At 39.9% G+C, this 26981-nt stretch overlaps 1 protein-coding gene across 2 annotated transcripts in view; it reads left to right on the top strand.

Annotated features, from left to right (window-relative positions):
• Nucleotides 1-477: 477 nt before the first annotated feature.
• The window catches only part of FBXL20 (F-box and leucine rich repeat protein 20), a 188948-nt gene continuing 162444 nt past the window's right edge, over nucleotides 478-26981 (top strand). Inside the window, exon 1 of one of the 2 annotated variants that reach the window (XM_053697937.1) lies at nucleotides 478-891. In XM_053697937.1, coding sequence (XP_053553912.1) covers nucleotides 850-891 — 42 coding nt within the window. In that variant the 5' untranslated portion in view covers nucleotides 478-849. The remainder of the gene's footprint in view (nucleotides 892-26981) is intronic. The other variant, XM_053697945.1, reaches the window with a different exon arrangement.

The raw sequence follows: 26981 nt of genomic DNA, 5'->3' as shown, positions 1-26981 counted from the left end.
CTGTGTATGCAGGGTATAAGCATCATATTCTATACATTTCCCTACAGCACAATAACTACTTCAAACAACAGTGAAAGTCAATTCTTCTATGTGCTCTAACGACAGTTGTTTTTTTGCATGCAAACTACAATAGAAAGTCAAACTATTTACGAGCTATAAGCAGAAAAAAACTCTGTTGACTTCAACGTGACGCTTCACAATAATAATTTAAATAGATAATATTGTACCGTTCTTATTATTTTTTTCTTAGATGCGAAACGTAGCAGGCTACAGGAAAGCAGATAGCCATAAACAAGCTAGTATTTTGACAGCAGATCGTACGTGACACTGTGACTTTAAAATATCTGGTTGACCTCACTTTCCAACATTTCCCGCGGTAATGACGTCATGTTTAAATGTCCAGGCTCCAGCTCCCATTGGCTGTGGACACCAACAAAAGGAGGAGGGCCCTACCTTGGGCCCCTAAGGGCCCAATCTCCCAGGGGAGTTGGTACAAAGTATATCAATTGGTCGTAGCGAGGTGGGGTAAGCCCCAGACTGGCGTCAGTGTTAAAAACTAGGTTTCCGGTAGGTCGCCGGGACTCCAGTCAGCTGTTAGTTTGCAAGCACCACCTCCTCCGTGCCTTACCGGCCAATCACAGGCGGCGATGCTGGCAGGTGCGGGTGTTATTGTTTTGGGCTGAAGTTAAAGGCCTCGGAGACAGCTGAGCAGTCCGGGATATAGGGGAGGGAACGTAATAATCTAGCCATCGGAGTATATTCTGGAGATTAGAACTCCAGTTACTCAGTGTGGCCCTGGACTGGAGGGGGTCCTCTCCCTGAACACCAGTTATTCCAGCAGCCGCCCCAATGAGGAGAGAGATGAACGGGGTGACAAAGAGCCGGTTTGAGGTGATATAAAGCTGTTGCATAGATAGACTGCATATCTTTAAGATATTATATGGAGGGGAGAGGACAATGTTGCACTGGACTGTTTTATGGAGGATTTGTGTGACAAGTTATTTTGGAATATGTGATTGGTATGTCACTGCATTTATATCGAGGAAAATGTTGTATGTTAAAAATGTACGTAATGAATAGGTATATACGTGTGACACCAAGCAAATATGTGGTGATGCATGTTTGTGACAATAAAGGAGAGATACGTGTGTCAGTGAGTTAAGAAGGTAGGGCTTTATGTGTCACCTGTATACAGAGAAAATAGGTCTCTGTGGGTGAACTGTTAGGAGTGGGGACTGTGTGATATTTGTCAGTTCTATGGAAGAGATGTGGTCTGTGCTTAGTGAGTTGGTGCATGCAGAGTCGTGTGTGTTACTGCTTATTAGACCAGGTTTGTTTGGTGAAAAAGGGAAGTCAATGTTTATGTTTTTGTGATACTAAGCAGTTATATAGAGCTAGGAGGTCTGTGTAACACAAGGAAGTGGCCCATGTATGGTGTGTGTGAGTGTCTGCTTCTGGGTTCTTAGGTGTGTTATTGGTGTTAAAGGGTCCAAAGAAAGGAGAAATGTATTTACTATGCTATTCTATAAAGCCCTTTAGGAAAGTCTGAGGGCTTTTACATTTCTAGAATCCAGGGATCCCAATTAATAATTCTAGCTCATAGCGTCTTTAATAATTGTATATAAATTCCTCACTTATAGAAAGGTGAGGTAATAGAGCCTAAGCTGTATTACTATGGCTCGTGAGAAGGTCTTACAAGTTATAGAGAAACTGTATTTAATTAGACACAACCAATGTAAATATTGGGGGGGGGGAACAAAGCTCCTTGCTGCTAAACACCTGTGGATCAGTGTATCTCATACACCGTTTATCTTGGAAGTAAACAGTTAACACAAATCAAGAAAAGGAGCAGCAGTGCACAGGAGATCAAACGTATAAATAGTGACTCAATATGATGTATATACAGTTCATAAAGATGTCTGTAGGAGCCCATTAAGTTGCTTCAAATATAAAGGCTGTGACACACTACAAGTGATGCGGCGCAAGGCAAAGCAGCTGCTTCGCTCCGCGTCACATCGCTTTTGAAGTTCAAATATTTCATCTCTGAGCGCTTAGCTACGCTACCTGTCGCAGCAGAGTGTTCATTGATGAAAAGGCAGGACACACTGAGCGCACACAGCTGCATGTACACGCTGCGTGCCGCTCCGCTTGCAGTGTGTCACAGCCTTAAGAGATCAATCTGTTAGTGTATTCTGTTAGTTTCTATTTGTCTTTGACCATTTATTTAAGACACATGTAGCCATAAAAAGGTAAGACAGGGTACTCCCCAAACCCTACTTCAATAGTATGAGGTAAGGGCAATGAAAGGTAAAGCTTGTTTCCAACTGGTGTCCTGCTGCTTCCGTGTCTCCTGGAGATGGTAGTTTGGTTGTTCCTTCACTTCCAGTCTCAGATCTGGTAAACAGAACAGAGGACATTTTAATAGTGTAAGATTGTTTAATTATAAACAAAGTATAACAAGTCACTTAAAGGGATATGAAACACAAACATTTTTCATTTTATTCAGTGTAGGATCAAAACAGCTCTCTATTCCTCCCCCCTTCTAATGGTCTTCCCTATCTTAGATACTGGCATCTGTCTGCCGGTACCTAGTTTATCACTCCACTTTTTTTTTTTTTTTTTTTTTTTTTTTTAAATAAACCCCCCCCCCCCCCATTCCAGCCCTTTTCTGTAGTGCAGCACCCCATTCCTCCCTCTCCCTTCAATTTTTCTTTCCATAGGTAGATTCCCTCCTCCTTACGCTGCTGGGCCGCTCTCCCACACCTGCTGGCAGCAATCGAGATAGTTAGACACTGACAGACCATGTCACTGTCTGTAACGATCTGACAATCTGCCTTCATATGGTAACGAAGCGCCAATCAAACACTGTTACCTTATGAAGGCAGATGCTGGAAGCCCAGGAACAGCATATCTCGGTTGTCAACCGAGTCCGCTTGTGCTTGCAGCATGTTGGCTGTAGATCTACATTATGCATTAAGATAGGCTATGTACCGCATGTCTTAGATCTACATCTAAATGGCTTAAGGGGTTAATTAGGAATTTCTTTTTTCGATTAATCGGATAACAAAAAATACTTTTTCGTATATTTTAAATAAAATCCACAAAGTGAATGTTACAAATATAAACTTCAGACTAAAACTTTACATTAACAAAACGGTTTGTCCATTTTTAATTTTTTTTAAAATAATTTTTGAGATTTTAAATTATAATGAACAAAACAAAATGTACTTTGTATAAGTCTTACAAATGTTCACATCAATATGAGACACATGGTCATAGGAACAAACAAATTGCATGGTTCTAGCATCGTCTGACTTTAAGACATATCTGCATACAATGGCGTTCTCTGATACAGGAATTTTACAATGTTATAAGTCTCATAAGGAATAAAACCTCTATATATAGATGTTCTAATGCTGTTAGAATTTTAGTGAAATGCTTCAAACAATAAAAACAATTTACCAACTAAAAGAATGAGAAAGAAACCCAATGACCTTTGAGAGAAGAGGAGGTAAAATAAAGGTGTCGATTGGTGTCTATATATCTTAAATCTTAGATGTCTAGAGTTCTGGCCAAAAGTTTTGAGATTTGCATAAATATACATTTTTACACAGTCTTCTTCCTTAGTTTTATGATGGCAATTTTGCATATACTCTAGATTGTTATGAAAAATGATTAGATTAATTGCAAAGTCCTGTTTGCCATGAAAATGAACTTAATCCCCAAAAAAACATTTCCACTGCAGTTAAGCCCTGCCACAAAAGGACCAGCTGACATCAGGTCAGTGATTATCTCTTTAACACAGATGTCAGTGTTGACGAGGACAAGGCTGGAGACCACTCTGTCATGCTGGTTGAGTTAGAATAACAGGCGGGAAGCTTTAAAAGGAGGGTGGTGCTTGAAATTGTTGTTCTTCCTCTGTTAACCATGGTTGCCTGCAAGGAAACCTTCACAAAAAGGGATTCACAGGCAAGGATATTCCTGCTACGAAGATTGCACCTAAATCAACCATCTATCGGATCATCAAGAATTTCAAGGAGAGAGGTTCAATTGTTGTGAAGAAGGCGCCCAAGAAAGTCCAGCAAGCACCAGGACCATCTCCTAAAGTTGATTCAGCTGCAGGATTGGGGCACCACCAGTGCAGAGCTTACTCAGAGACAGTATACAGAAATACAGCGCAAAAAGCCCAAAAATATATCTATGCCACTCCCACAGCCACTTCCCCTAATAGTGGAAATATGTATAAACCAAAAAAACTTTAAAAAAATGAGAGCGCTAAAAGCTAGATATATCACCACACCTATTCCAATGGATTGCTAATTATATGACCGTATATTATACAAAAAATAAATGTTAGTGCAAACTGATTAAAATATGAAAAATCAATATAGTTGATAACTAAGATGTTAAATAATTATGTCCACAATTTATGATAACATTAAAAATAATAAATATTTAATTTCATAAAAAATAAAACCTAAAACAAAGCACATAAGAGAGCTTAGCAAAAGGGACGTCTCCCATAAGATTCTAAAAATTGCCAATATACCACCTGTTCTAAAATAAAATCGTAATTATCTTCTTATCCGGGTTGAATAATATTAAAGTCAAAGTCAATATGTGTCGCTATTATCAGTTTCATCTGACACATTGTTAGATTTGGCCACAATACTGACACACATTGGCTTTGACTTTAATATTATTCAACCCGGATAAGAAGATAATTACGATATTATTTTAGAACAGGTGGTATATTGGCAATTTTTAGAATCTTATGGGAGACGTCCCTTTTGCTAAGCTCTCTTATTTGTTATGTTTTATTTTTTATGAAATTAAATATTTATTATTTTTAATGTTATCATAATTTGTGGACATATATATTAAACATCTTGGTTATCAACTATATTGATTTTTTCATATTTTAATAAGTTTGCACTAACATTTATTTTTTGTATAATATACTGTCATATAATTCGCAATCCACTGGAATAGGTGTGGTGATATATCTAGCTTTTAGCGCACTCATTTTTTTAGTTTTTTCAGAGCTTACTCAGGAATGGCAGCAGGCAGGTGTGAGTGCATCTGCATGCACAGTGAGGCAAAGATTCTTGGAGGATGGCCTGGTGTCAAGAAGGGCAGCAAAGAAGCCACTTCTCTCAAGGAACAACATCAGGGACAGACTAATATTCTGAAAAAGGTACAGGGATTGGACTGCTGAGTACTGGGGTAAAGTCATTCCCCTTTCTGATTAATTGGGGCATCCGGGAAAAACCTTGTCCGGAGAAGAAAAGATAAGTGCTACCATCAGTCCTGTGTCATGTCAACAGTAAAGCATCCTGAGACCATTCATGTGTGGGGTTGCTTTTCAGCCAAGGGAATGGGCTCACTCACAATTTTGATTAAGAACACAGTTATAAATAAAGAATGGTACAAAAACATCCTCCAAGAGCAACTTCTTCCAACCATCCAAGAAGAGTTTGGTGATGAACAATGCCTTTTCCAGCATGATGGAGCACCTTGCCATAAGACAAAAGTGATAACTAAGTGGCTTGGGGAACAAAACAAAATCGAAATTTTCGGTCAATGGCCAGGAATTTTCCCAGACCTTAATCCGTTTGAGAACCTGTGGTCAATTCTCAAGAGGCGGGTGAACAAAACCCCCAAAAATTCTGACAAACTCCAAGCATTGATTATGCAAGAATGGGCTGCCATCAGTCAGGATGTGGCCCAGGAGTTGATTAACAGCATGCCAGGGTGAAGATCTTGAAAAAGAAGGGTCAACACTGCAAATATTGACTCTACATAAACTTAATGTAATTGTCAATAAAAGCCTTTGACACTTATAAACTGCTTGTAATTATACTTCAGTATACCATTGTTACATCTGACAAAAAGATCTAAAAACACTGAAGCAGCAACTTTGTGAAAAATATTTGTCATACTCAAATTTTGGCCAGTACTGTATTTTGCATATGCAAGCTTATGTTTATAATATTAGTTCTGATTAGTAAAGTTATTAGATTAACTGCGCTCATTACGAGAGAAACTGCTCTTCATGTATTGGGATAATCTAAACATACTCTGTCTGATACTGTTAGATTAATAAGTGGGGGGTTCAACCGGGCAGCAATATAAAGTTTGCACTAATTATGGACAAGGCCTTTGGGTAGTGTGTGTGTGTGTGTGTTAAAATCCTCCACTAAATCCAAAATGTAGAGAAAATAACTCATTGTGTAAACCATTTACAAATCTAGACAAGTCAGAAGACTTGCTTTTAACCCAGAAACTCTCTGATTACACTGTTTCCAATGCAGCAAAGGATTCTGGGTGATATATGCAAATGAGGTTCACAATTTTTAAACTCCCTTTTCGCCTCCCCATATTTTAAATTGCTATTATATTTCCCCCAGAAAACAACTTTAACAAGCAGTGATTCAACCTAATCTAAGCTGATGAGTGGCAATAACCACGAAACGGCTGTCCTGGGATTGGTCTGAATCACTGTACTACCCCTACCTAAGCTTAGAAGCTGTGTAATGTGGCGATACTATGGCGTAAAGGGAAGTCTGCCTTAAAAAGCAGGCTAGAAGTAAAAAAAGTGAGTCATTGTGAACCTCATTTGCATATCTCGCCCAAAATCCTTTGCTGCATTGGAAACAGTGTAAACAGAGAGTTTCTGGGTTAAAAGCAAGTCTTCTGACTTGTCTAGATTTGTAAATGGTTTACACAATCAGTTTTCTTTTAAGGTGTGTCCTCTTGACAAATGATAAGATATGAAATGAAATTATTTCCCCCAGAGAACTAGAGGTCTTTCTTGGGCCTCCCAGACTAGATTTGAGATGTAATGGGGGACTTTGAGGAGGAAATAAAATAACAAAATAGGCCACTCTTGGACCTAAGGATTGAAATGATATAATTATTCAACAATATGTATTATAAGTTAAACATATGAAATATATAGAAAAGGGATCCCTATGTTTCAAAAACGAAGGTGTAATAAACTTTCAGATAGGCAGATTTTAAGTGGTAGTCTAAATTAAGTTGGCCACCGCTCTCAGAAACACATCCAGATTTGGGAGAACTGCAGGGCTGCTTGGTTTGGTTTTATACTGAGCAAAGGAACTAGATACTGTGGACTATTAGAGTGGATGCTATTCATGCGTTTTAGGGGCTTAGCACCTCTGCCATGTATTATTGAGAATGTCAAATGGAGGCCAGGTTAGACGATAGGGTGATAGGTTATCGAATATCAAATAAATTTTGTAATAGGTCCTATATTATTCATACTCTGAGGGTCTAGGGATCTAACACGTTTATTAAAGGAATATCCTCCTGACCTATTAAAACAAAGGTGTAGACATGATTCGCACCCCCCCCCCACCTCAGCTGTTAGTAGTGGGGCCCACCATGAACCATCTCATGAAAAGAAATTGATAAGCAGGAATTTAATGGTCTAGATCATATACTGTAATACTATTACATTAGGGGTATTTCAGGCTCAAAAATAAGCGTGGGACAGAGTTTGGACCTGGGGGTCCCGTCACTATAGATAAGTAAGCTCACGTATGTGAAAGCCGTTCAAATGTGTCAGGTTAATATTAACCCACAAAAATGATTTGTAACAGGGATATACTCTACATTAAACACAAGGTAACTGCTTCAAACAAACATAAAACATAGGTAGTATACATACAGGTTAGCACAGCCCAAACCATCAAGTCAAGGAGAGCTTATATTCACGCACCATGTCGTACTCTAGGGTGTACGTGAGGTTGTATCTAAGCATAAGACCATTGCACCTAAATCTATCTTGTCATGCAAGTACTGTTTAAGGAGGATAGACTGATGTGTCCCCTCAAGAACTATATCTGACTGACTGGAGATGATTCCAATTTAAGCATGCGGTAACCCTTATAATCAAAACATCCGTCTAGGCAGAGACTATATACTGTAGGTTGTTTCATCCTGGTTTACTTCGTTATAGGAAATTTTGTAGACTTTTATCTGACTTTCCGGGCCATGTGCAGAGGTATTATTGCACTGTGAGTGTTTCTAGCTCTAGGGCGGATGTGGGAAATCTATTCATAGCTGAACCTGCTGGCTCTGTTTAAATATATTGAACAATATATAACTAGTCAAAAAATAAACAGGAAAGAAGGAAAAACATTTCTATCGTGAAGAGACTCTAAACCAAGCATAGGTTGGCTGTTGCCATCAAGACATTTAGGCTGTATACATATAAGCCACTAGTCCTAGTGTCTCTAACATAAGCATAAGTCTTGAATGGTAGAGACCTGTTCATTGGCTACCACCATCCTGAGAAAATATATAAGAACAGTCATAATAAAATACAGTATGTGAGGTTGTTTCAAATATATACTAGGAGTTTACAAGGATAAATATGCACCAGGGTAAAAGTATATCTCCAAGTAGGGACATGCTATATAATGTACTACAATTAAAAGTAGAAAAGTAAAAACAAAACCTCTTGCTGGCTTAGCAAAAACGGGAATACATATACCCCCCTTAAGTAATAATAGTTATGGGTAGCCCAAGAAATCGGACCATAATCTTCATACATAGTGTCCCATACATACTGCATAGTATGATAGTAAGGCAGTGGAAGGTTTCCCCAGTTTGTCCAGACGGTTATATGAATGCACTAATACACTGACAAGTCCTCCACTGAATTGATTGTAAAAGATTCAGCCTATTCTTGAACGGCCAGGGATTTTGCCCAAAACAAAATCTGCCGATATGGGGAAGGCAGTGAGACCATCCAGGAGCGATGTTTTTGGTCTGGGATGCCAACCATAGGTTTGAGAGGGCCAAGACTAAGTGAGCATGGAGCTCTGCGTAAAAGAGTTGCCAGTCCCATGGATTAAAGTCCGGTATCTGTTCCGGTAGTAAAAGAGGCCATTGTTCATCACCGGGGCAAAGCTTACCTCCCGGTATGCCTCTATCCCCGAAAGTCAGGGACGGATGAGCAACGTAACGTCCCCATCTGGATCCAGATCTATCGGGGCTACCATTCTGACATAGGAGTCTCTCTGTTTCTTGGGCTCGACTGCTACTCGGGTACCACAAAGGTGAGCAGTCTCATCCGTTAAGTCGTGATAGGCCTCCACTCTCTCCATAGGTATGGATGCCAACTGCTCTTTGGCATAGGGAGATTCCGGGTCCCTATTCTGGGCACCGGGTAACCACAGGTTTCCTCCGCTTATGTTCCGGGGGGAGTAGGGCTCCTCCAGATGCGTTGCCAGCATATTCTATCTGGCTATAGGAATTGGGTGTCTTTGTACTGACCGGAGACAATAGGGAAGGTGGAGGATCACGGGTATAATCCCAGAGTGGCTTGTCGGTGGTAACGGGTAGTACTCCCTCGGTAGGTGGTGGCAGAAGTAGAAGTTTGTGCAGCTCTTCTTCCACGTCCCTAAAGGAATCCAGTATAAACTGGGCCATCTTATTCTCCCACCTGTCAAGGGCCTCTATTTGCTAATTAAATTTCAGATGTCTTTGCTTCATAAATTATAAGCCAGCATATGTTTGATATGGTTCCCCTCTCTTTGATCTCACTCATTACACAGCTTTATAAGCTGTTGTACCCGGGGTGGTTAGATGAAGGTCTGACCTGTTCCTAGGCTGCTACTGCGTACCTTCTCGTTTCGGTACTTCAGGACTGAAGTTGGCAACATAACGCAGATCAAATTGTTCAGCAAAGTCTGTAGTTTTAGGATATGTCACATATGATCAGAGATGGTACCATAGACTGGCTATATGCAGCAGAAATATATGCCAGACTCTTCAGCCTCTAAAATAAACGACCATCATGGCCGCCACCCGGAAGCATCCCCCCGTATAAGGATATATTTTACGGTCTATGAATTATAAGGCAGGACAGTACGGTAGGCCAAGTAAAGAAAAATGAATCCTCAGAATAATCAGGTCGCTAATAATTCTCAGTCTTCAGTTTAAAGTAAAGTAGTTATATAGTAAGAGGGTATTAATAAGGGGTAAAGAATATAACTAACCCCTCTCAGACCTACATGGACACATCTATAAAACACTCTTCTGGGGTAATAAGTATACCGGGGGAATATTTGAGAATAACTAAATAGGACCTCTTCGAGACCATTGGGAACATAAAGGGAGGAGGAAAAAACATAACGTAAAGTACATTGTTGGCGTCTAGACTATAGCCAAATATGTAATTGAATAATGCTGAACAATCTCTGTGTATAAGGACAGATCCAAAGTGTAGACAAGACTGTACTGGTAGTGTATTGCACTCTAAAACTCGAATATGGCTATAGCTTCAATATAAATCTAGAGCCCAATCATAAAAATCTACTAGTAAGACTCTCTTCTGTCTTATGCTGAGCAACCCTACTATGTGGGCATGGGCACTATATCTCACGGAAAGGTAGAATATATTTTTAGGCATATACAGGATCTACAGTATATAATATTCCTTGCTATTCAACAATTAATCTACAGCAGTCTAAATCTGTATAATTTCCGTTAGCTCATCGAATATTCTGGGCTCAGTCCTTTTTTAGTAGGCCTAGTAATGAAAGGGTATGTCTAAATGAAGAGAAATACGATAACAACATGTTAATCTACATTACATATAGCATGTTTCAATCGCACAAAGCACAGGGATATAGGTGTTGCAGGCTAAAATATATAAACTAGCATAATCAACTGCAATTTTCACCCCAAACGAACATAATTAACATAGGAAATTTTATACAAAATTTGGCATTTAATCCGCCGAATGTTCCTATGTGACAGGGACTTTACCTGTAATATTAAACATGTAGACCAATATAGGTCATTTTTGTATCTGTTCTGTCTTCCATTTTGTAGCAATTCAGATATTTGTGGAATACATGGTGAGGAGTGCTAATTGGTATAAACTTTCATAGTTGGTTTTCCCACTATTCTTTCAATTAAGCTTTCTAGTATACAGCACCTACTCCCAATTTGAAACTAAATTTAACGTGGTTAAAAAATATATATTGGGTCACCATTTTTGTAGTGCCATTCTTTCCCAACCACTCTCCTCTTTCCTTCATTCCAATATTTTGTGCATAAGGCCTTCAAAAAATTCTTGGCCTATGCCAGATCTAATTGGTGGATGTAAGTCTCATAACTGGGTTCGTTTCATCCGGAGCACGAACTGACCTCCTATGGTTTACTCCTGTAAGGTTTTGTGTCCCGTCAGACATATTTTCTGAGTTACCAGGTTATCAGGGCTCCTTGTGGTAACTGTCCCCTATAAGGTTTTGCAGTTGACCCTCTTATAGCAAGGTACATAGCAGATCAGGTCGCCCCTCTTAGGAAGTGAAGTGCAACTCTGTTCCTTGAGCTTAAAGTTTCACTCCCTCAGGAGGCTCCGCATTAAAACAGATATCCACCTTAGAGACTTTTGTTTGTATGCTCTGGTCCTCACTATCTCACTGCTAAATTGGTACTGAGATTCTCCATTTTCTGTCAGTTTGTCTGTCTCTTCAGTATCCCTAACTTCCTCCCAGTCGCAGGCGATAACAATATTAGGTTTGAGATCTCCATAGTGTTCGAGTGCACATATTATCCCCCTTGATTCCTCCAACCTTTTTGCTAGTTTGGTAAAGTGATTGGCAAATATGTGCTTTGTCTCCTTAAACAGCTTGAAATACGAGGGCTACATACTGATATCCTCTTATAGCAGCATGGGCTTTGAGTGAACTCTAGACGTTTTAGTGTAGCAGATATCCAGAGGAATTATGCCAGAGGAGCTGTTAGAAGGCCGCAGTATGTATAATGACTCCGGAGTTTCAGCGCTGCAGCAAATAAGGCAAGGTTTGTTTTGTGCACAATCTTTAAGAGTTTTAGGAACTTTCCATTGCCGTTCTGGATGGCATAAAAAACAAGGATTTTTTTTACAGATATAATTTGTAAGCTTCAGCAGCACTTGACATTGCAACCTATCATGGCCGGAAGCCCCCCCCCCCCCAACGGTTTGACCAATTTTTAAGCAGCAGAACAATTTTTATAATTAAACAAAACCATGAATTGTTTTGAAGAGAGAGAGAACTAGAAAGAGGTAGTATATCACTGTTTATAACGTTCATTTATTCACACTTCTAGAAACTTTGCATTAAAATGCAAAATTATCAACACATCCACATGCTCCTGGCTGAGTCTGACTCTCTTTTTGCAAGCTATGTTGCCTGCAGCAAAGAGGCGCTCAGTCATAGTGTTGAGTTGCTTGGATGCATAAGTAGGATTTTGCCAATTTCGCCAGGTGGGATATTTATCTTTGATCGTTCTCCACCAATGCAAATGGTTTTCCTTCTTGGCAAGGGGCCTCTAAACAAAGTAAGCTTTGACTTAATTTCTAACATGGCTGAGGTCTTCCTCAGGGTTCTTCCTCTTTATTCTCTTCCTCACTGCTGCCTCCAGATTGAGTCAAGCAAAGATACATTGAAAGTTAAGCAGCTCTAGTTGCCGTTGAGGTCATCATTTGCTGTTGCACCATCTCCCTTCTCACTGCAAGTGCCTCTGTCTGCGCTTTTGCTTGCACATTTATAATTTGTTCAGGTGTCAAATTTCAGCCTTCTTAATCTTAGGTCCAGGGAAGAGGAGAGACTCACTGTTTGGTACTTGGTCAAAAATAAATCCCATCCATGTGGCAGTGCCTTGCGATGATTTAAAGGCAACGCCTTCAGTGGACCTCAACAGCCACTTCACAAGTTCTGGCATTAAAGAGATTGATGTATTCTTGTCCGCTCATAAACAGTCGCACATTAAAAAGGCTTAAGAGCTGTGGAAAGCTCTTCAAGCAGATTCCACTGGTCTGGTCTTAGGTCAAGATGGTGTTTGCCCCTTTTGAATGATGGATTTGTCAGACAGGATTGCAGTTACAGGCCACCTTTACTCAATCAGTTGGCTAATCATGTAGCACGTACTGTTCCATCTTGTAATTATGTCCTGAACAAGCTTGTGCTCAGATGTTCCCATGTGTTTGTTTCTCGTTCAACTCGTTGTTGGTTAGCTCACTTTTTGTAAAATGTTCAAAAAAACATCTTGCAGCCCAACAGCTTTTTCAATGTCTTTATTCTTTAATGCAGCAGTGATCACCAGCTGCAAGGTGTGGTCAGTGCAGTGGATACTAGTTCAACCATGCTTCTTCATTTTTTTTTTTCTTTCATGATTCAGGTAAAGAATACAATCTACAAGTTTCCAATTTACTTCTATTTTGACATTTTGCTTCATTATCCTGTTCTTTCTAGAAGAGATCGGTAATGTGCACGTCTAGAGCACTATAAGAATGGAAGTAGTGCTGCCATCTAGTGCTCTTGCTGATGTATAACATTGCTGCAAAACTGTTTCCATATATAGTGCTGCAGACACGTGCACACTCCTGAACTTACCTACCTGCTTTACAGCAAAGGATAACAAGAAAATGAAATTTTTTTATAATAGAAGTAAATTAGAAAAGTGTTTAAAAATGTTTCGTTTTATGACCCTATTAAAAACAGTCTACACCAGAATTTTCATTGTTTTAAAAGATGGCTAATCCCTTTTATTACCCATTCCCCAGTTTTGCATAACCAACACAGTTATAATAATATACTTTTAACCTCTGTGATTATCTTGTATCTAAGCCTCTGCAAACTGCCCCTTTATTTCTCTTCTTTTGACAGACTTGCAGTTTAGCCAATCAGTGCCTGCTCCCAGATAACTTCACGTGCACGAGCACAGTGTTATCTATATGAAACACGTTAATTAACACCCTCTAGTGGTGAAAAACTGTTAAAATGTATTCTGAAAAGAGGTGGCCTTCAAGGTCTAAGAAATTAGCATATGAACCTCCTAGGTTAAGCTTTCAACGAAGAATACCAAGAGAACAAAGCAAAATTGGTGATAAAAGTAAATTGGAAAATTGTTTAAAATTACATGCTCTATCTGAATCATGAAAGTTTATTTTGGACTAGACTGTCCCTTTAAGCAACCTCTGTGTCACTGTCGTGTGTGGCTGGTAGTGGCTGTTAAAAGTGGAGGGCACCCATGGTTGTCTTGGGCGTCTACAAAGCAGGGTGCTAGGGCCTCATATTAAGGTGCCAGGGTTTGTAGAGCCCTGAATTAAATAGAAATTTAGTTTTAAATGTGTTTCTGCTAAGTTATTACATCTATGGCCAATACTTGTTGACTAACTTAAGTATCCCATTCTTTATACATCTTTGGTGGCAGGAGGCCGCCCTTTTTATGGCATTTCCCAACACTGGTTTTCTGCTTTTCTTTACAAGTATGCCATTTGAACCTCAAGTCTAAATAATTAAGGACTTAATTATAGTAATCCTACTGTGAACCTTAAAGGGTCTTAATAGTAAAAAAAAAAAAAAAAAAAAAAAAACATGTAAAAAAAATTACACGCTGTAATTTTTAAGACTATCGACCCTAGACTTCAACTTTGCAATGTACTTTCCATTACTATTTTTACTGTATTATCAGTTATTTGTAGAGTGCCAACATATTCCGCAGATTTAAATCTGGCAACTTTACACTATCCTCAAAGTCTGAAGCATATTCTGAGCAAATCAGAACCTTGACCTTTCCACACTCTACAGATTGCTAAATATGTACAGGTGCTCATTTAAATCGGAGCTTTATTGGTCACAGCAAAGGAGTTGAGGTAAAACACACGAAAGGCTTTACAACAGATATGCCTCTGAACTGCAAAACTGCAAATTTTGGTAACAGAATGACAGTGTAAATGTAGTTAAAACAACTATTTAGCATGAAGACCTTTTGCATTCTGGGATTTGTTGCCTATATAAAATCCTGTTTCTTTAACTGTAACACACGACTTGTATTTCTCATTTGCATGTTTGCCCCGGAGCAACAAGATTAGCAGGCCAAGCACAGCAACAGAGCAGAATGGTGTGAGTAGGGGAGGGTGATTACTAACCGAAACAGTCACTCAATTCAGATTTGCTAAAGCAGGAGAAAGCCAAAAGTTTTAAGGGATATTCGCCCCTTGCTGCAATTAATGGCTCGCGACTTGTGTGTGTTACTTACCTTTTAAAACATTTTCAAGTTTGACTATAATCGGGAATAAAGTACACACACATTTCAGTCACTTTGCCAAAAATTGCAGCTATCTTGAATATTACTTCAAAAAATTTCAGACCAAGCATAAAAATAGGGTCGCAAAGGTATGTGGTGGTATTGCACATTTATTTTTTTTCTTGAGGGGAAAAAAAGTTTGAAAAACCCTACTCTACATCACAGAAATCTAAAAAATATATTTATATTTAAAATAAAAAAAATCCCCATACTGGCAGAGCTGCAATAACTAATCGATATTAGATTTTGAAAATCGTCAACTAATTATTTTTTTGATTAGTTGGTCTGAGCAAAAATTTAGCATGGTGCGGCTACATCCTTCCTTGACCTTGCAGCTGGGAACTATAAATCCCAGAATTCCACACAGCCAATGAGGGAGACGTCTGATCTTATGGGAAGGCATTGGAGCCAAAGATCTACAAAGGAGAATTTGGAGTTCTTGTCATTGCGACTCTTTCCTTCTGAAGCTTTCTGTGTCTCAAGTCTGCCAGTGGTAATGAGAATTTCTGTGTTTGACTGCAGTTGTGCACTGCCTCAATTCTACCTCCCTCACTCGTGATTGCAAGTGAAACACAACACAGAGCAGCTTGAGCAATTATGGATATTTTACTTTGCAAGCATGAACAGCAGTGCACACTAGCAAATCCTCCGCTATAGCTCATGCCAATCTGTGTAATGGAGCTTTCTCGCTTTATTGTCCTACGCACCCAGCACTAATCCAGACCCTTTCAAGCACGGGTGTAACGTCTATCACTGGATTGGGTTAGTGTATAGGCGGCAGTCTGCTGTGATTTTTTTTTTTTTTTTTTTTTTTTTTTTTTTTAATATATCTGTGTTCTCCAGAGAAAATGTTGCCAGTCGGACGGGGCAGTGTAATATTTTCTAATATTACATTTCCTGCTATCCAAAGCACAAATTAGTTGCATAATTTAACATGTATTTAATGATAATTTGTGCAATAAAAATTGAACATTTTTAACATTAGCTAATTTTAGCTTAATATTTGCTATATTTTTAGCCGAGTGTCCAGTAAAATAAGCCGCACATATCACTAAAGATAAACTGTCTGGTGTGCAATGGTTGCCGTGGAGGGTGCAGTTTTGTTGATTTTAGTGCAGTTCTACTTTAAGGCAAGGTCTGGGCAAGAGAGGGATGAAATGTTGAGGAGTAGAGGTTACAGTTGAGTATACAAGTCTGGAAGTCCTTTATATTCCTGAAAGGCAGCAGTTTTTGGGCAGCTTGTGAGGATGCTGCAGTTAGAGTAAGAGATAATGTTAGAGAGAGGAAAGGGATGTTAGAGAAATTGGAAATAGCTCATAGATTGAAGACCAGGTCAATTGAGTTGCCTTCACAGTGGGTTGGAGATGCTGTCCACTGGGGCAGTCCGAAATAGGTGTTAAGAGAATTTGAGGCAGCAGGCATGTCCGATTTGTCAGTGGGTTTGTTGAATTCACTTAAGATGAGAGTAAGTATGAGAGCCAGGCTTTAAAGTAGTCCAGAGATTTTTATGCTGGCCCAGGAGTATGATGGATAACTGCAACACCTAGAGCTAAAGGGGAGAAGAAGCGGATAGCATGAACTTTAAAAGATGAAAAAGAAAGGAAGGGGGGTTCATGGAATGCAGTTTGGAGAAAGAATAGTGCCTACTCCCATTCCTTTTTTGTCTCCAGGCCTTGGAGTGTGACTGAAGTGCAGACCACCATAGGACAGAGAGGCTACATCATTTGTTTTAGAGGAGAACCAGGTTTATGTGAGGGCTTAATAGGTTAAGTGATTGTGAAATGAATAGGTTGTGAATAGAAGTGAACTTGTTGCATATAGTGTGCATTCCACAGGGCACAAGAAAATTGTGGGGTATTAACAGAAAAGCAGTTAAAGGGACATTGAACCCCCAAAAAATCTATCAATATTCAGATACAGAATACAATTTTAAAAAAGTTTCCAATTTACTTCTATTATCAAATTTGCTTCGATCTCCTGTTCTGTGTTGAAGGGATAACTAGGTAGGTAGCGTGCACATGCCTGAAGCACTACATGACAGGAAATAGTGCTGCCATCTAGTGCTCCTGCTAATGTATAACATTGTTGCAAAACTGCTGCCATATAGTGCTGTAGAGTTTTATGTCCTTTTAGGTTGAGAGGGTTACATGGGCAATATTTTGGAGGTGTCAGTGGGTGAACCTGGGTCACACGACTCTTCCACAGCTGCTAGAAGAAGAAAGGTGGTAAGAGAAAGCAGATGAGTGTCTTATGTGAGTGTGTAAGCTTGGAATTATTACAGCAAGGTTGGCTGAGTGATGTGAGATTCAAATAGGGTTCCAGCCTTTTACTCTTAAAAAGGAACTTTATTATTTTGCATTGGGGTCCTAAGGTTTACCAACCTTGGGGCCTTTATTATTTACATCAGGGTCCTTTTTAAAAAAGAGAGTCTGGAACGCTATTTTTCCTTTCTGCATGTGCAATAGTTCAGTGTAAACGTATATGAGTCTGTAATCGGTTGATGGCTGTTATGGGGGCATGTCCATTTTGAAATTTAGCCTGAATTTTAAATGAGTAGCAAATTTTTCTGACTGCTATTGCATGTGTTTTTATTTTTGTTTTTTTTTGGTTTTTAATCATCTTAACTTGATGATTATGCCAATCTACTGTATTTAATGGTCCTTTCATTTTGCTGTGGTTGAAGCAGGCAGCCTACTCCGTAGTGCAGTGCACTACTGCAAAACAAATTCTAGACCTGCTTGGAGCATGGTGTTCTGGAACAACACCTTGGCTGTATGCAGAACGTCTGCAGATAGCGCAACCCTATAGCGGAGGGATATATGGGGGCAGTAGCAGTTCCCTTCTTTTCTTTTGTGATCACTAAACAGTGTAACAGCAAGGCCAAATATTAGAAAAGCCAGGAAAGATAATTACACAGGGCAGTGTTCTCCACAGAAAATGTTGCCAGCTGGGTGGCTTCATAAAGTAGCCGGGTGAGGGCAGTTTAATAGTTTCTTATATTATAATATTTTCTGTTATCCGGTGCTCAAATTAATTGCATAATTTAACATACATTCATTATATAATTTGTGCATTAAACATTAAAAGTAAATATTAGCTAATTTTAGCTTATTGTCAAAGATTTTAGCCGGATGGTGCACCCAGTAAAAAGGTCCCAGGGAGAACGCTGCAGAGATATCAACCAATTGCAGACTGGATTAGTAAGTTCTTGGACTGCAATAGATGCTTTGCCAAACATGCTGAGAGGTGGGCCCCTGCCTACACTAATAATTCATGTGACCACAAGCTTGGCACTGCAGCTAGCTGAGGCAGCAACCCTGCTTATTGCTTAGGTGGGGCATTTCATTGCCGCTGTGGAATTTACTGAGGGGACTGGCCTTGTTGCTCAAAGGGGTCAATATCTTCACCTGCCCCTTGTAAGTATTCCTGGGAGAGAGGGGAAGGCAGGTGCTGTTGGTGTGCCAGACCAGTTAGGGCCTGTGATGAGGGTAATGAATTTTAAGATATAGTTTCAATTACCAGTATTTCTTAATTTAGGTGCAACACTGAAAGGGTAAACCTCCATTAGTCCACCACAAGCTGATGTGTGCAGTCCCTCCTTATGTCACAGGAATACATTTAAGGTTATTTTGGTCAAAATTAAACTTTATGGTTAATTTAGTGTCATTTTAAAAACACTTTCCAATTTCCTTCAATTATCAAATTGTGCACTGCTCCTGCTGCGTGTAAGAGTTTACAGTATGTATGTATTTAAGTCTGTGGTTTATGCCTGTCACATGATACTGAGGACAAGGGAATTAAAGGACACTTTGAAATGTGTCAGGAAAAAGTCTGCTTGTTTGAAATTTAAACTATTATACTACATAGTTCTACAGTATTTAATGGTCATTTTTGTTTTTAAATCATATTTTTTTTAGGTTTTTATATATTACAACATGTACAAAATTCATGAAACAGGTTATATGACATCTGAGAATATAAAGAACCTCCTGATAAACTACAGCATAATAACCTGCCTCTTAATTGTAGACATTTTTATAAACATTAAATTGATATCTTACAGTTGAAATATGTCAGTTAAGGTTATAGTAGAAACAGTATGTAAAACATGTATCCACGATATGGTAAAACACATAAGTGAAACCTCATTTTTCCTGTCAAATGTTCCTCCCACAACTAAGAAGGTCGCTCTTGGACCTAATCTTTTTAATGATATCTAGAAAAGGAGGATTAGCAGTTGACATGACCACTCTTGGGCCTTAGTACATATATAATTAAAACTGAGCATCTGATATTAAATACATTTTCCAAATTATATAAAAATGAACATTTTAGGACAGTATGAACTAATATATATATATATAGATAGAGATAGAGAGAGAGATCTCCAAATTAATGGTAAAATAAAGAATAGCAAACTATAAATAGAATATAAGTAGGGAGCCTATATATGAACCTTATGTGCCAGTAATACATTTATGTGTGTAATAAGTCCACAAGCGTAAGATTAGTAACCCATACATGAGACTTTGCTTGCTATACTACACCAATGTTAAAGCCAGCATAACTGTAAACTTAAATGGTTGCTTTACTTAGGAGATTATAAACATTTGAACCTGAGGTAACTATGTTGAAAGCAGTAAATAGCTATGAATCATATTACTATTAAGCCTGGTTAACACTGGATATGATGTGTATTCCTTGCTAAAATCTAGGGAATCTAGTTGGTAGCTGAGCATCCTTTCAACACTGTATATTTGAGTGGTCAAATAACTTCAGCAGATAAGGCTTTTAATCAAGGTAGCTGTCTAAATCCTAATATGCCTGACAGATTAATTGCTGAATTATTGTATACAACCTGTGGTTACAGGGTTATTCAGAGCTATATATAGGGAATACATTTTAGAGCTCCATATACAATCAGCGATTATAGTGAACAACAAACAAAACAAGGTCTTGGAGTTCAAACACCATTGTTATCATTGAAGACCTAGAGATCAGTATCAAATCAATGCTGTTAAGCATTCCGCTTGGCAACATAATATTACGACTAGCAAAGGAAGTTCTTCAGAACTTGCAGTATTAAAGTCTCCCATCTCCTACTGCCCACTGTGCAGCATTATCCAATTCTAGCGGGTTTGTATATGCAGGTGTATTGGATCAGCTGCATGTCCATCCCTGTCCTTTATCGTCCTGAAGTGTATAAGTCGAACCCTCCTCACAAGGTAGTGGTTCTCTGCGTATTTGTGGGGTATTAGCTAACCACGTTATCCTAACAGCGAGGACCTTTTGTTAGCAGAGTCAAGATCAGGTACTAATATGCTTTCACTGTCCAATAATGGCTTCTCTGTTAAGTTATCTGGTTTGTTTGCATTGGGGTTCTCCTTCTGCAGTTTTAAAGATACAACTTCCTGCATCGAAGGGCCAGCCGAATCCCTCTGTTAAGTGCTACATGATGATTGAGGAGATTGTCCAACAGCACTTGTGCATGTAGAAATAACCACTGTAGTAGCGATTTGGCCACTCTGGAAAAGTAGGTACTCCATGTACAACGGCAAGATGACGTCTGCAGTCGCAATCTTTTCAGGTATTTTACACTGCCCAACGGAAGTGCTCATGATGGCTATAAGTCTCTCATGGTTAGTATTCATCTTGATCTCAAGCTCTTTCAGACTGGCTCGAATAATTAGTTAGGCTTCCTCCTTATTTGCAGCCATTATGAGACTGCCCTACCCCGGGTTTGTGGGGGAGGGTGTTATGAATGCCTTTGGTTAGGCCGCCACTGCCTAGAGTCCTAACTGTCTAGAGCTGGGCTGGACAGTCAAATATACAGCAATATTGGCTTCAATCTCCTCAGGGAGATAAAATATAAACTTATACATGCTTTATCAGGCTAAATGCTGTTAATATCAACTGATATACGGCAAATTAGTGGAAACTCTTCTCCAACCTCAGAAAATGCTACCTGGTCGGATCGCTGCCCAGACACGCCTCCCTTTAATGGTCATTTTTAATAGAAGCATACATAATGCAAATTTGTTTAATCTGTGTATAAAGAAAAAATGCAGTGCTTATATTACTGGATGTGGGTACTGAACAGCACTGAATGGGTTACACATACTCAAATTCACATTTTAATGTTCAGCAACAAATTTTAGGGTGCCAAAGATGCCCAGGTGCCCGGTAGATTTGAGGACTGGTCTAATGGGCAAAACTCTTTCCTCTGCTCAGTTTAAATGCCTTTTCCAAAAACGATATACATAATTTTCATACGAAAGCCTGAAAAATATGTGGCTTCTAGATTTTGAACTGATTTGTCAACCCCATAATAGGTACGTTTACCAAACTATGTAATACTGAGTGTAATGCTGAGCTGTGCTGGCACTTCTATGTAGTGTACTGCCAAGGTCCATTGACTCTAATGAGCATTGCAAAGCTGTAATATGCAGAGTTGTAGAAATGTAATCTTAATAGCATTGCAGAGTTGGGTAGTTCAGAGTATTGCTGAATTGTCTAATACTGGTTTGTAAAATCATGTAATCTGAGAATTGCAGAGGTAACTTAGAATGTGTATTGAAGAGGTTAGCTGTGTAGTCGTCTGAGATGTATATGAAATGTAGGAGCCACTCTGGATATTGATTAGAAGCTACACTTTTTTTTTTTTTTTTTTTTTTTAATTTGTTTTTGAGCCACAAATTAATTTGTATATAGGTCTGAATCCAACATCAGCAACTTCTTTTATTTGATGATTTATTAGACCGTAATAAAATTCTTATCAATTGATACATATTGTTCAAGAATACGTTATTGAAAGAAATATTTTTTTAGCTCTTTATATGATACATCCGTTGTGTGAATATCCTCTTCACACACAATTTACCTATACATTTCCAAAACTGTTGTGACTCTGTTTCATTAAAAAACATTCTAACACACGTTAGTTGAATTTGTCTTTTAATTTTTACCACTGGATATTTTTTGTTATAGTAAAGTGTTTTTACTAGTACTCCTGTAGGTGGTTCTGGTAGCTGCTCCTTGCCATCCCCCATCCCCCGCCCACCCCACACACACACACACGTTTGAATTATTGTATGTTTTAAATAATAAAGTACCACTTTTTACAGTGACTGTCTTTATTTCTCTTGTTAAGTGTGTTCAGTCCACGGGTCATCCATTACTTATGGGATATATTCTCCTCCCCAACAGGAAGTTGCAAGAGGATCACCCAAGCAGAGCTGCTATATAGCTCCTCCCCTCACATGTCATATCCAGTCATTCTCTTGCAACCTAACTAAAGATAGGTCGTTGTGAGAGGTCTGTGGTGTTTTTAAACTTAGTTTATTTCTTCAATCAAAAGTTTGTTATTTTAAATGGCACCGGAGTGTGCTGTTTGTTTCTCAGGCAGCATTAGAAGAAGAATCTGCCTGCGTTTTCTATGATCTTAGCAGACGTAACTAAGATCCGCTGGCTGTTCTCGCATATTCTGAGGAGTGGGGTAACTTCAGAAAAGGGAATAGCATGCGGGGTCCCCCGCAAATGAGGTATGTGCAGCATAATATTTTCTAGGAATGGAATTGACTAAGAAAACACTGCTGTTACCCATTCGATGTAAGTACAGCCTTAAATGCAGTAGTAGCGACTGGTATCAGGCTGATAAATGTATGCGCAGTTGAGTTATTTTCTAGGGACTAGAATTTGACAGAGAAAATACTGTTAATACTGAAATAATGTATAAGCCTTAACTGCAGTAGAAGCGACTGGTAGCAGGCTTAGAAATAACTTTACATGACATTGTAAAAGTTTGGTTTTTAAAACGTTTACTGGCATGTTATTCGTTTTGTGAGGTACTTTGGTGATAAATCTTTTTGGGCATGATTTTTTTCCATATGGCTAACGTATATTTCTGCATAGAAACCGTTATATCAGGTCTCCCACTGTTGTAATAATGAGTGGGAGGGGCCTTTTTTTAGCGCCTTGTTGCGCAGTTAAAATTCCATCAGTCTTCCTGCTTTCTTCCTCCTTGATCCAGGACGTCTCGACGTCTCTAGAGAGCTCAGGGGTCTTCAAAATTTTTGAGGCAGGTAATCAGTCACAGCAGACCTGTGACAGTGTGTTTGACTGTGATTAAAGCGTTAAATCTTAAATTGATTATCCGTTTTGGGTATTGAGGGGTTAATCATCCTTTTGCTAATGGGTGCAATCCTCTGTTAATTTAATACATTTACTATTAAAAATTGTTTGCTATAACTGAATTAGTTCATTGTTATTCAACTGTGTTTTTTAAAAGCGCTGCAGCGTTTTTTATATTGCTTGTAAACTTATTGAAAGTAATTTCCAAGCTTGCTAGCTTCATTGCTAGTCTGTTTAAACATGTCTGATACAGAGGAATCTGCTTGTTCATTATGTTTAAAAGCCGATGTGGAGCCCAATAGAAATATGTGTACCAATTGTATTGATGTTACTTTAAATAAAAGTCAGTCTTTACCGGTAAAGAAATTATCACCTTACAACGAGGGGGAAGTTATGCCGTCTAACTCTCCTCACGTGTCCGTACCTTCGCCTCCCGCTCAGGGGGTGCGTGAGATTGTGGCGCCAAGTACATCAATGCCCTTACAAATCACTTTACATGATATGGCTAATGTTATGAAAGAAGTATTATATAATCTGCCCGAGTTAAGAGGCAAGCGCGATAGCTCTGGGTTAAGGACAGAGCGCGCCGATGACACGAGAGCCATGTCTGATACTGCGTCACAATTTGCAGAACATGAGGACGGAGAGCTTCATTCTGTGGGTGACGGTTCTGATTCGGGGAGACCGGATTCAGAAATTTTAAATTTAAGCTTGAGAACCTCCGCGTGTTGCTAGGGGAGCTGTTAGCGGCTCTGAATGATTGTGACACGGTGGCAATCCCAGAGAAATTATGTAGGCTGGATAGATACTATGCGGTACCGGTGTGTACTGACGTTTTTCCTATACCGAAAAGGCTTAGAGATTATTAGCAAGGAGTGGGATAGACCTGGTGTGCCCTTTTCCCCTCCTCCGATATTTAGAAAAATGTTCCCTATAGACAGCGCCACACGAGAATTATGGCAGACGGTCCCTAAGGTGGAGGGAGCAGTTTCTACTTTAGCTAAGCGTACCACTATCCCGGTGGAGGATAGTTGTGCTTTCTCAGATCCAATGGATAAAAAAATTAGAGGGTTACCTTAAGAAAATGTTTGTTCAACAAGGTTTCATATTACAGCCCCTTGCATGCATTGCGCCTGTCACTGCTGCAGCGGCATTCTGGTTTGAGTCTCTGGAAGAGGCGATTCGCACAGCACCATTGGATGAGACTTTGAGCAGGCTTAAAACGCTTAAGCTAGCTAATGCGTTTGTTTCGGATGCCGTAGTGCATTTAACAAAACTTACGGCTAAGAATTCCGGATTCGCCATCCAGGCGCGCAGAGCGCTATGGCTTAAATCCTGGTCAGCAGATGTGACTTCTAAATCTAAACTTCTGAATATTCCTTTCAAAGGGCAGACCTTATTCGGGCCTGGCTTGAAGGAAATTATTGCTGACATTACTGGAGGTAAGGGCCACACCCTTCCTCAGGACAGGGCCAAATCAAAGGCCAAACAGTCTAATTTTCGTTCCTTTCGTAATTTCAAGGCAGGAGCAGCATCAACTTCCTCCGCTCCAAAACAGGAAGGAACTACTGTTCGTTACAGACAGGGTTGGAAAGGCAACCAGTCGTGGAACAAGGGCAAGCAGGCCAGAAAGCCTACTTCCGCTCCTAAGACAGCATGAAGACAGGGCCCCCTTTCCGGAGACGGATCTAGTGGGGGGCAGACTTTCTCTCTTTGCCCAGGCTTGGGCAAGAGATGTCCAGGATCCCTGGACGTTGGAGATCATATCTCAGGGATACCTTCTGGACTTCAAAACTTTTCCTCCACAAGGGAGGTTTCATCTGTCAAGGTTATCAACAAACCTAGTAAAGAAAGAGGCATTTCTACAATGTGTACAAGATCTCTTAGTGATGGGAGTGATCCACCCAGTTCCGCGAACGGAACAAGGGCAAGGTTTTTACTCAAATCTGTTTGTGGTTCCCAAAAAAGAGGGAACCTTCAGGCCAATCTTAGACCTAAAGATCTTAAACAAATTCCTAAGGGTTCCATCGTTCAAGATGGAAACCATTCGAACCATCCTACCCATAATCCAAGAGGGTCAGTATATGACCACAGAGGATTTAAAGGATGCCTACCTTCACATACCGATTCACAAAGATCATTATCGGTACCTAAGGTTTGCCTTTCTAGACAGGCATTACCAGTTTGTAGCTCTTCCCTTCGGGTTAGCTACGGCCCCGAGAATTTTTACAAAGGTTCTGGGCTCGCTTCTGGCGGTACTAAGACCGCGAGGCATAGCGGTGGCTCCGTACCTAGACGACATTCTGATACAAGCGTCAAGCTTTCAAAATGCAAAGTCTCATACAGAGATAGTTCTAGCATTTCTGAGGTCGCATGGGTGGAAAGTGAACATAGAAAAGAGTTCTCTGTTTCCACTCACAAGGGTTCCCTTCCTAGGGACTCTTATAGATTCTGTAGAGATGAAGATTTATCTGACGGAGTCCAGGTTATCAAAGATTCTAAATGCTTGCCGTGTTCTTCATTCCATTCCAAGCCCATCAGTAGCTCAGTGCATGGAAGTAATCAGCTTAATGGTCGCGGCAATGGACATAGTGCCATTTGCGCGCCTGCATCTCAGACCGCTGCAATTATGCATGCTAAGTCAGTGGAATGGGGATTACTCAGATCTGTCCCCTTTACTGAATCTGGACCAGGAGACCAGAGATTCTCTTCTCTGGTGGTTGTCTCGGGTTCATCTGTCCAAAGGAATGTCCTTTCGCAGACCAGATTGGACGATTGTAACAACAGATGCCAGCCTACTAGGCTGGGGCGCAGTCTGGAACTCCCTGAAGGCTCAGGGGTCGTGGACTCAGGAGGAGAAACTCCTTCCAATAAACATTCTGGAATTAAGAGCAATATTCAATGCTCTTCTAGCTTGGCCTCAGTTAGCAACACTGAGGTTCATCAGGATTCAGTCGGACAACATCACGACTGTAGCTTACATCAATCATCAAGGAGGAACCAGGAGTTCCCTAGCGATGTTAGAAGTCTCAAAGATAATTCGCTGGGCAGAGTCTCACTCTTGCCACCTGTCAGCGATCTACATCCCAGGCGTGGAGAACTGGGAGGCGGACTTTCTAAGTCGCCAGACCTTTCATCCGGGGGAGTGGGAACTTCATCCGGAGATATTTGCTCAATTGATTCTTCGTTGGGGCGAACCAGAACTGGACCTCATGGCATCTCGCCAGAACGCCAAGCTTCCGTGCTACGGATCCAGGCCCAGGGACCCGGGAGCAGTGCTGATAGATGCACTAGCAGCCCCTTGGGTTTTCAACATGGCTTATGTGTTTCCACCGTTTCCATTACTGCCTAGACTGATTGCCAAGATCAAACAGGAGAGAGCATCAGTGATTCTGATAGCGCCTGCGTGGCCACGCAGGACCTGGTATTCAGACCTAGTGGACATGTCGTCCTGTCCACCATGGTCTCTGCCTCTGAGGCAGGACCTTCTAATTCAGGGTCCTTTCAACCATCCAAACCTAATTTCTCTGAGGCTGACTGCATGGAGATTGAACGCTTGATTCTATCAAAGCGTGGTTTCTCGGAGTCGGTTATTGATACATTAATACAGGCTCGGAAACCGGTTACCAGAAAAATTTACCATAAGATATGGCGTAAATATTTATATTGGTGTGAATCCAAGAGTTACTCATGGAGTAAGGTTAGGATTCCTAGGATATTGTCTTTTCTACAAGAGG

The sequence above is a fragment of the Bombina bombina genome, chromosome 1 (assembly GCF_027579735.1).
Source record: "Bombina bombina isolate aBomBom1 chromosome 1, aBomBom1.pri, whole genome shotgun sequence".
NCBI classification, from domain to species: Eukaryota; Metazoa; Chordata; class Amphibia; order Anura; family Bombinatoridae; genus Bombina; species Bombina bombina.
The sequence above is the reverse complement of the archived record's forward strand: the minus strand, read 5'-3'. Positions and strand labels throughout refer to the sequence as shown.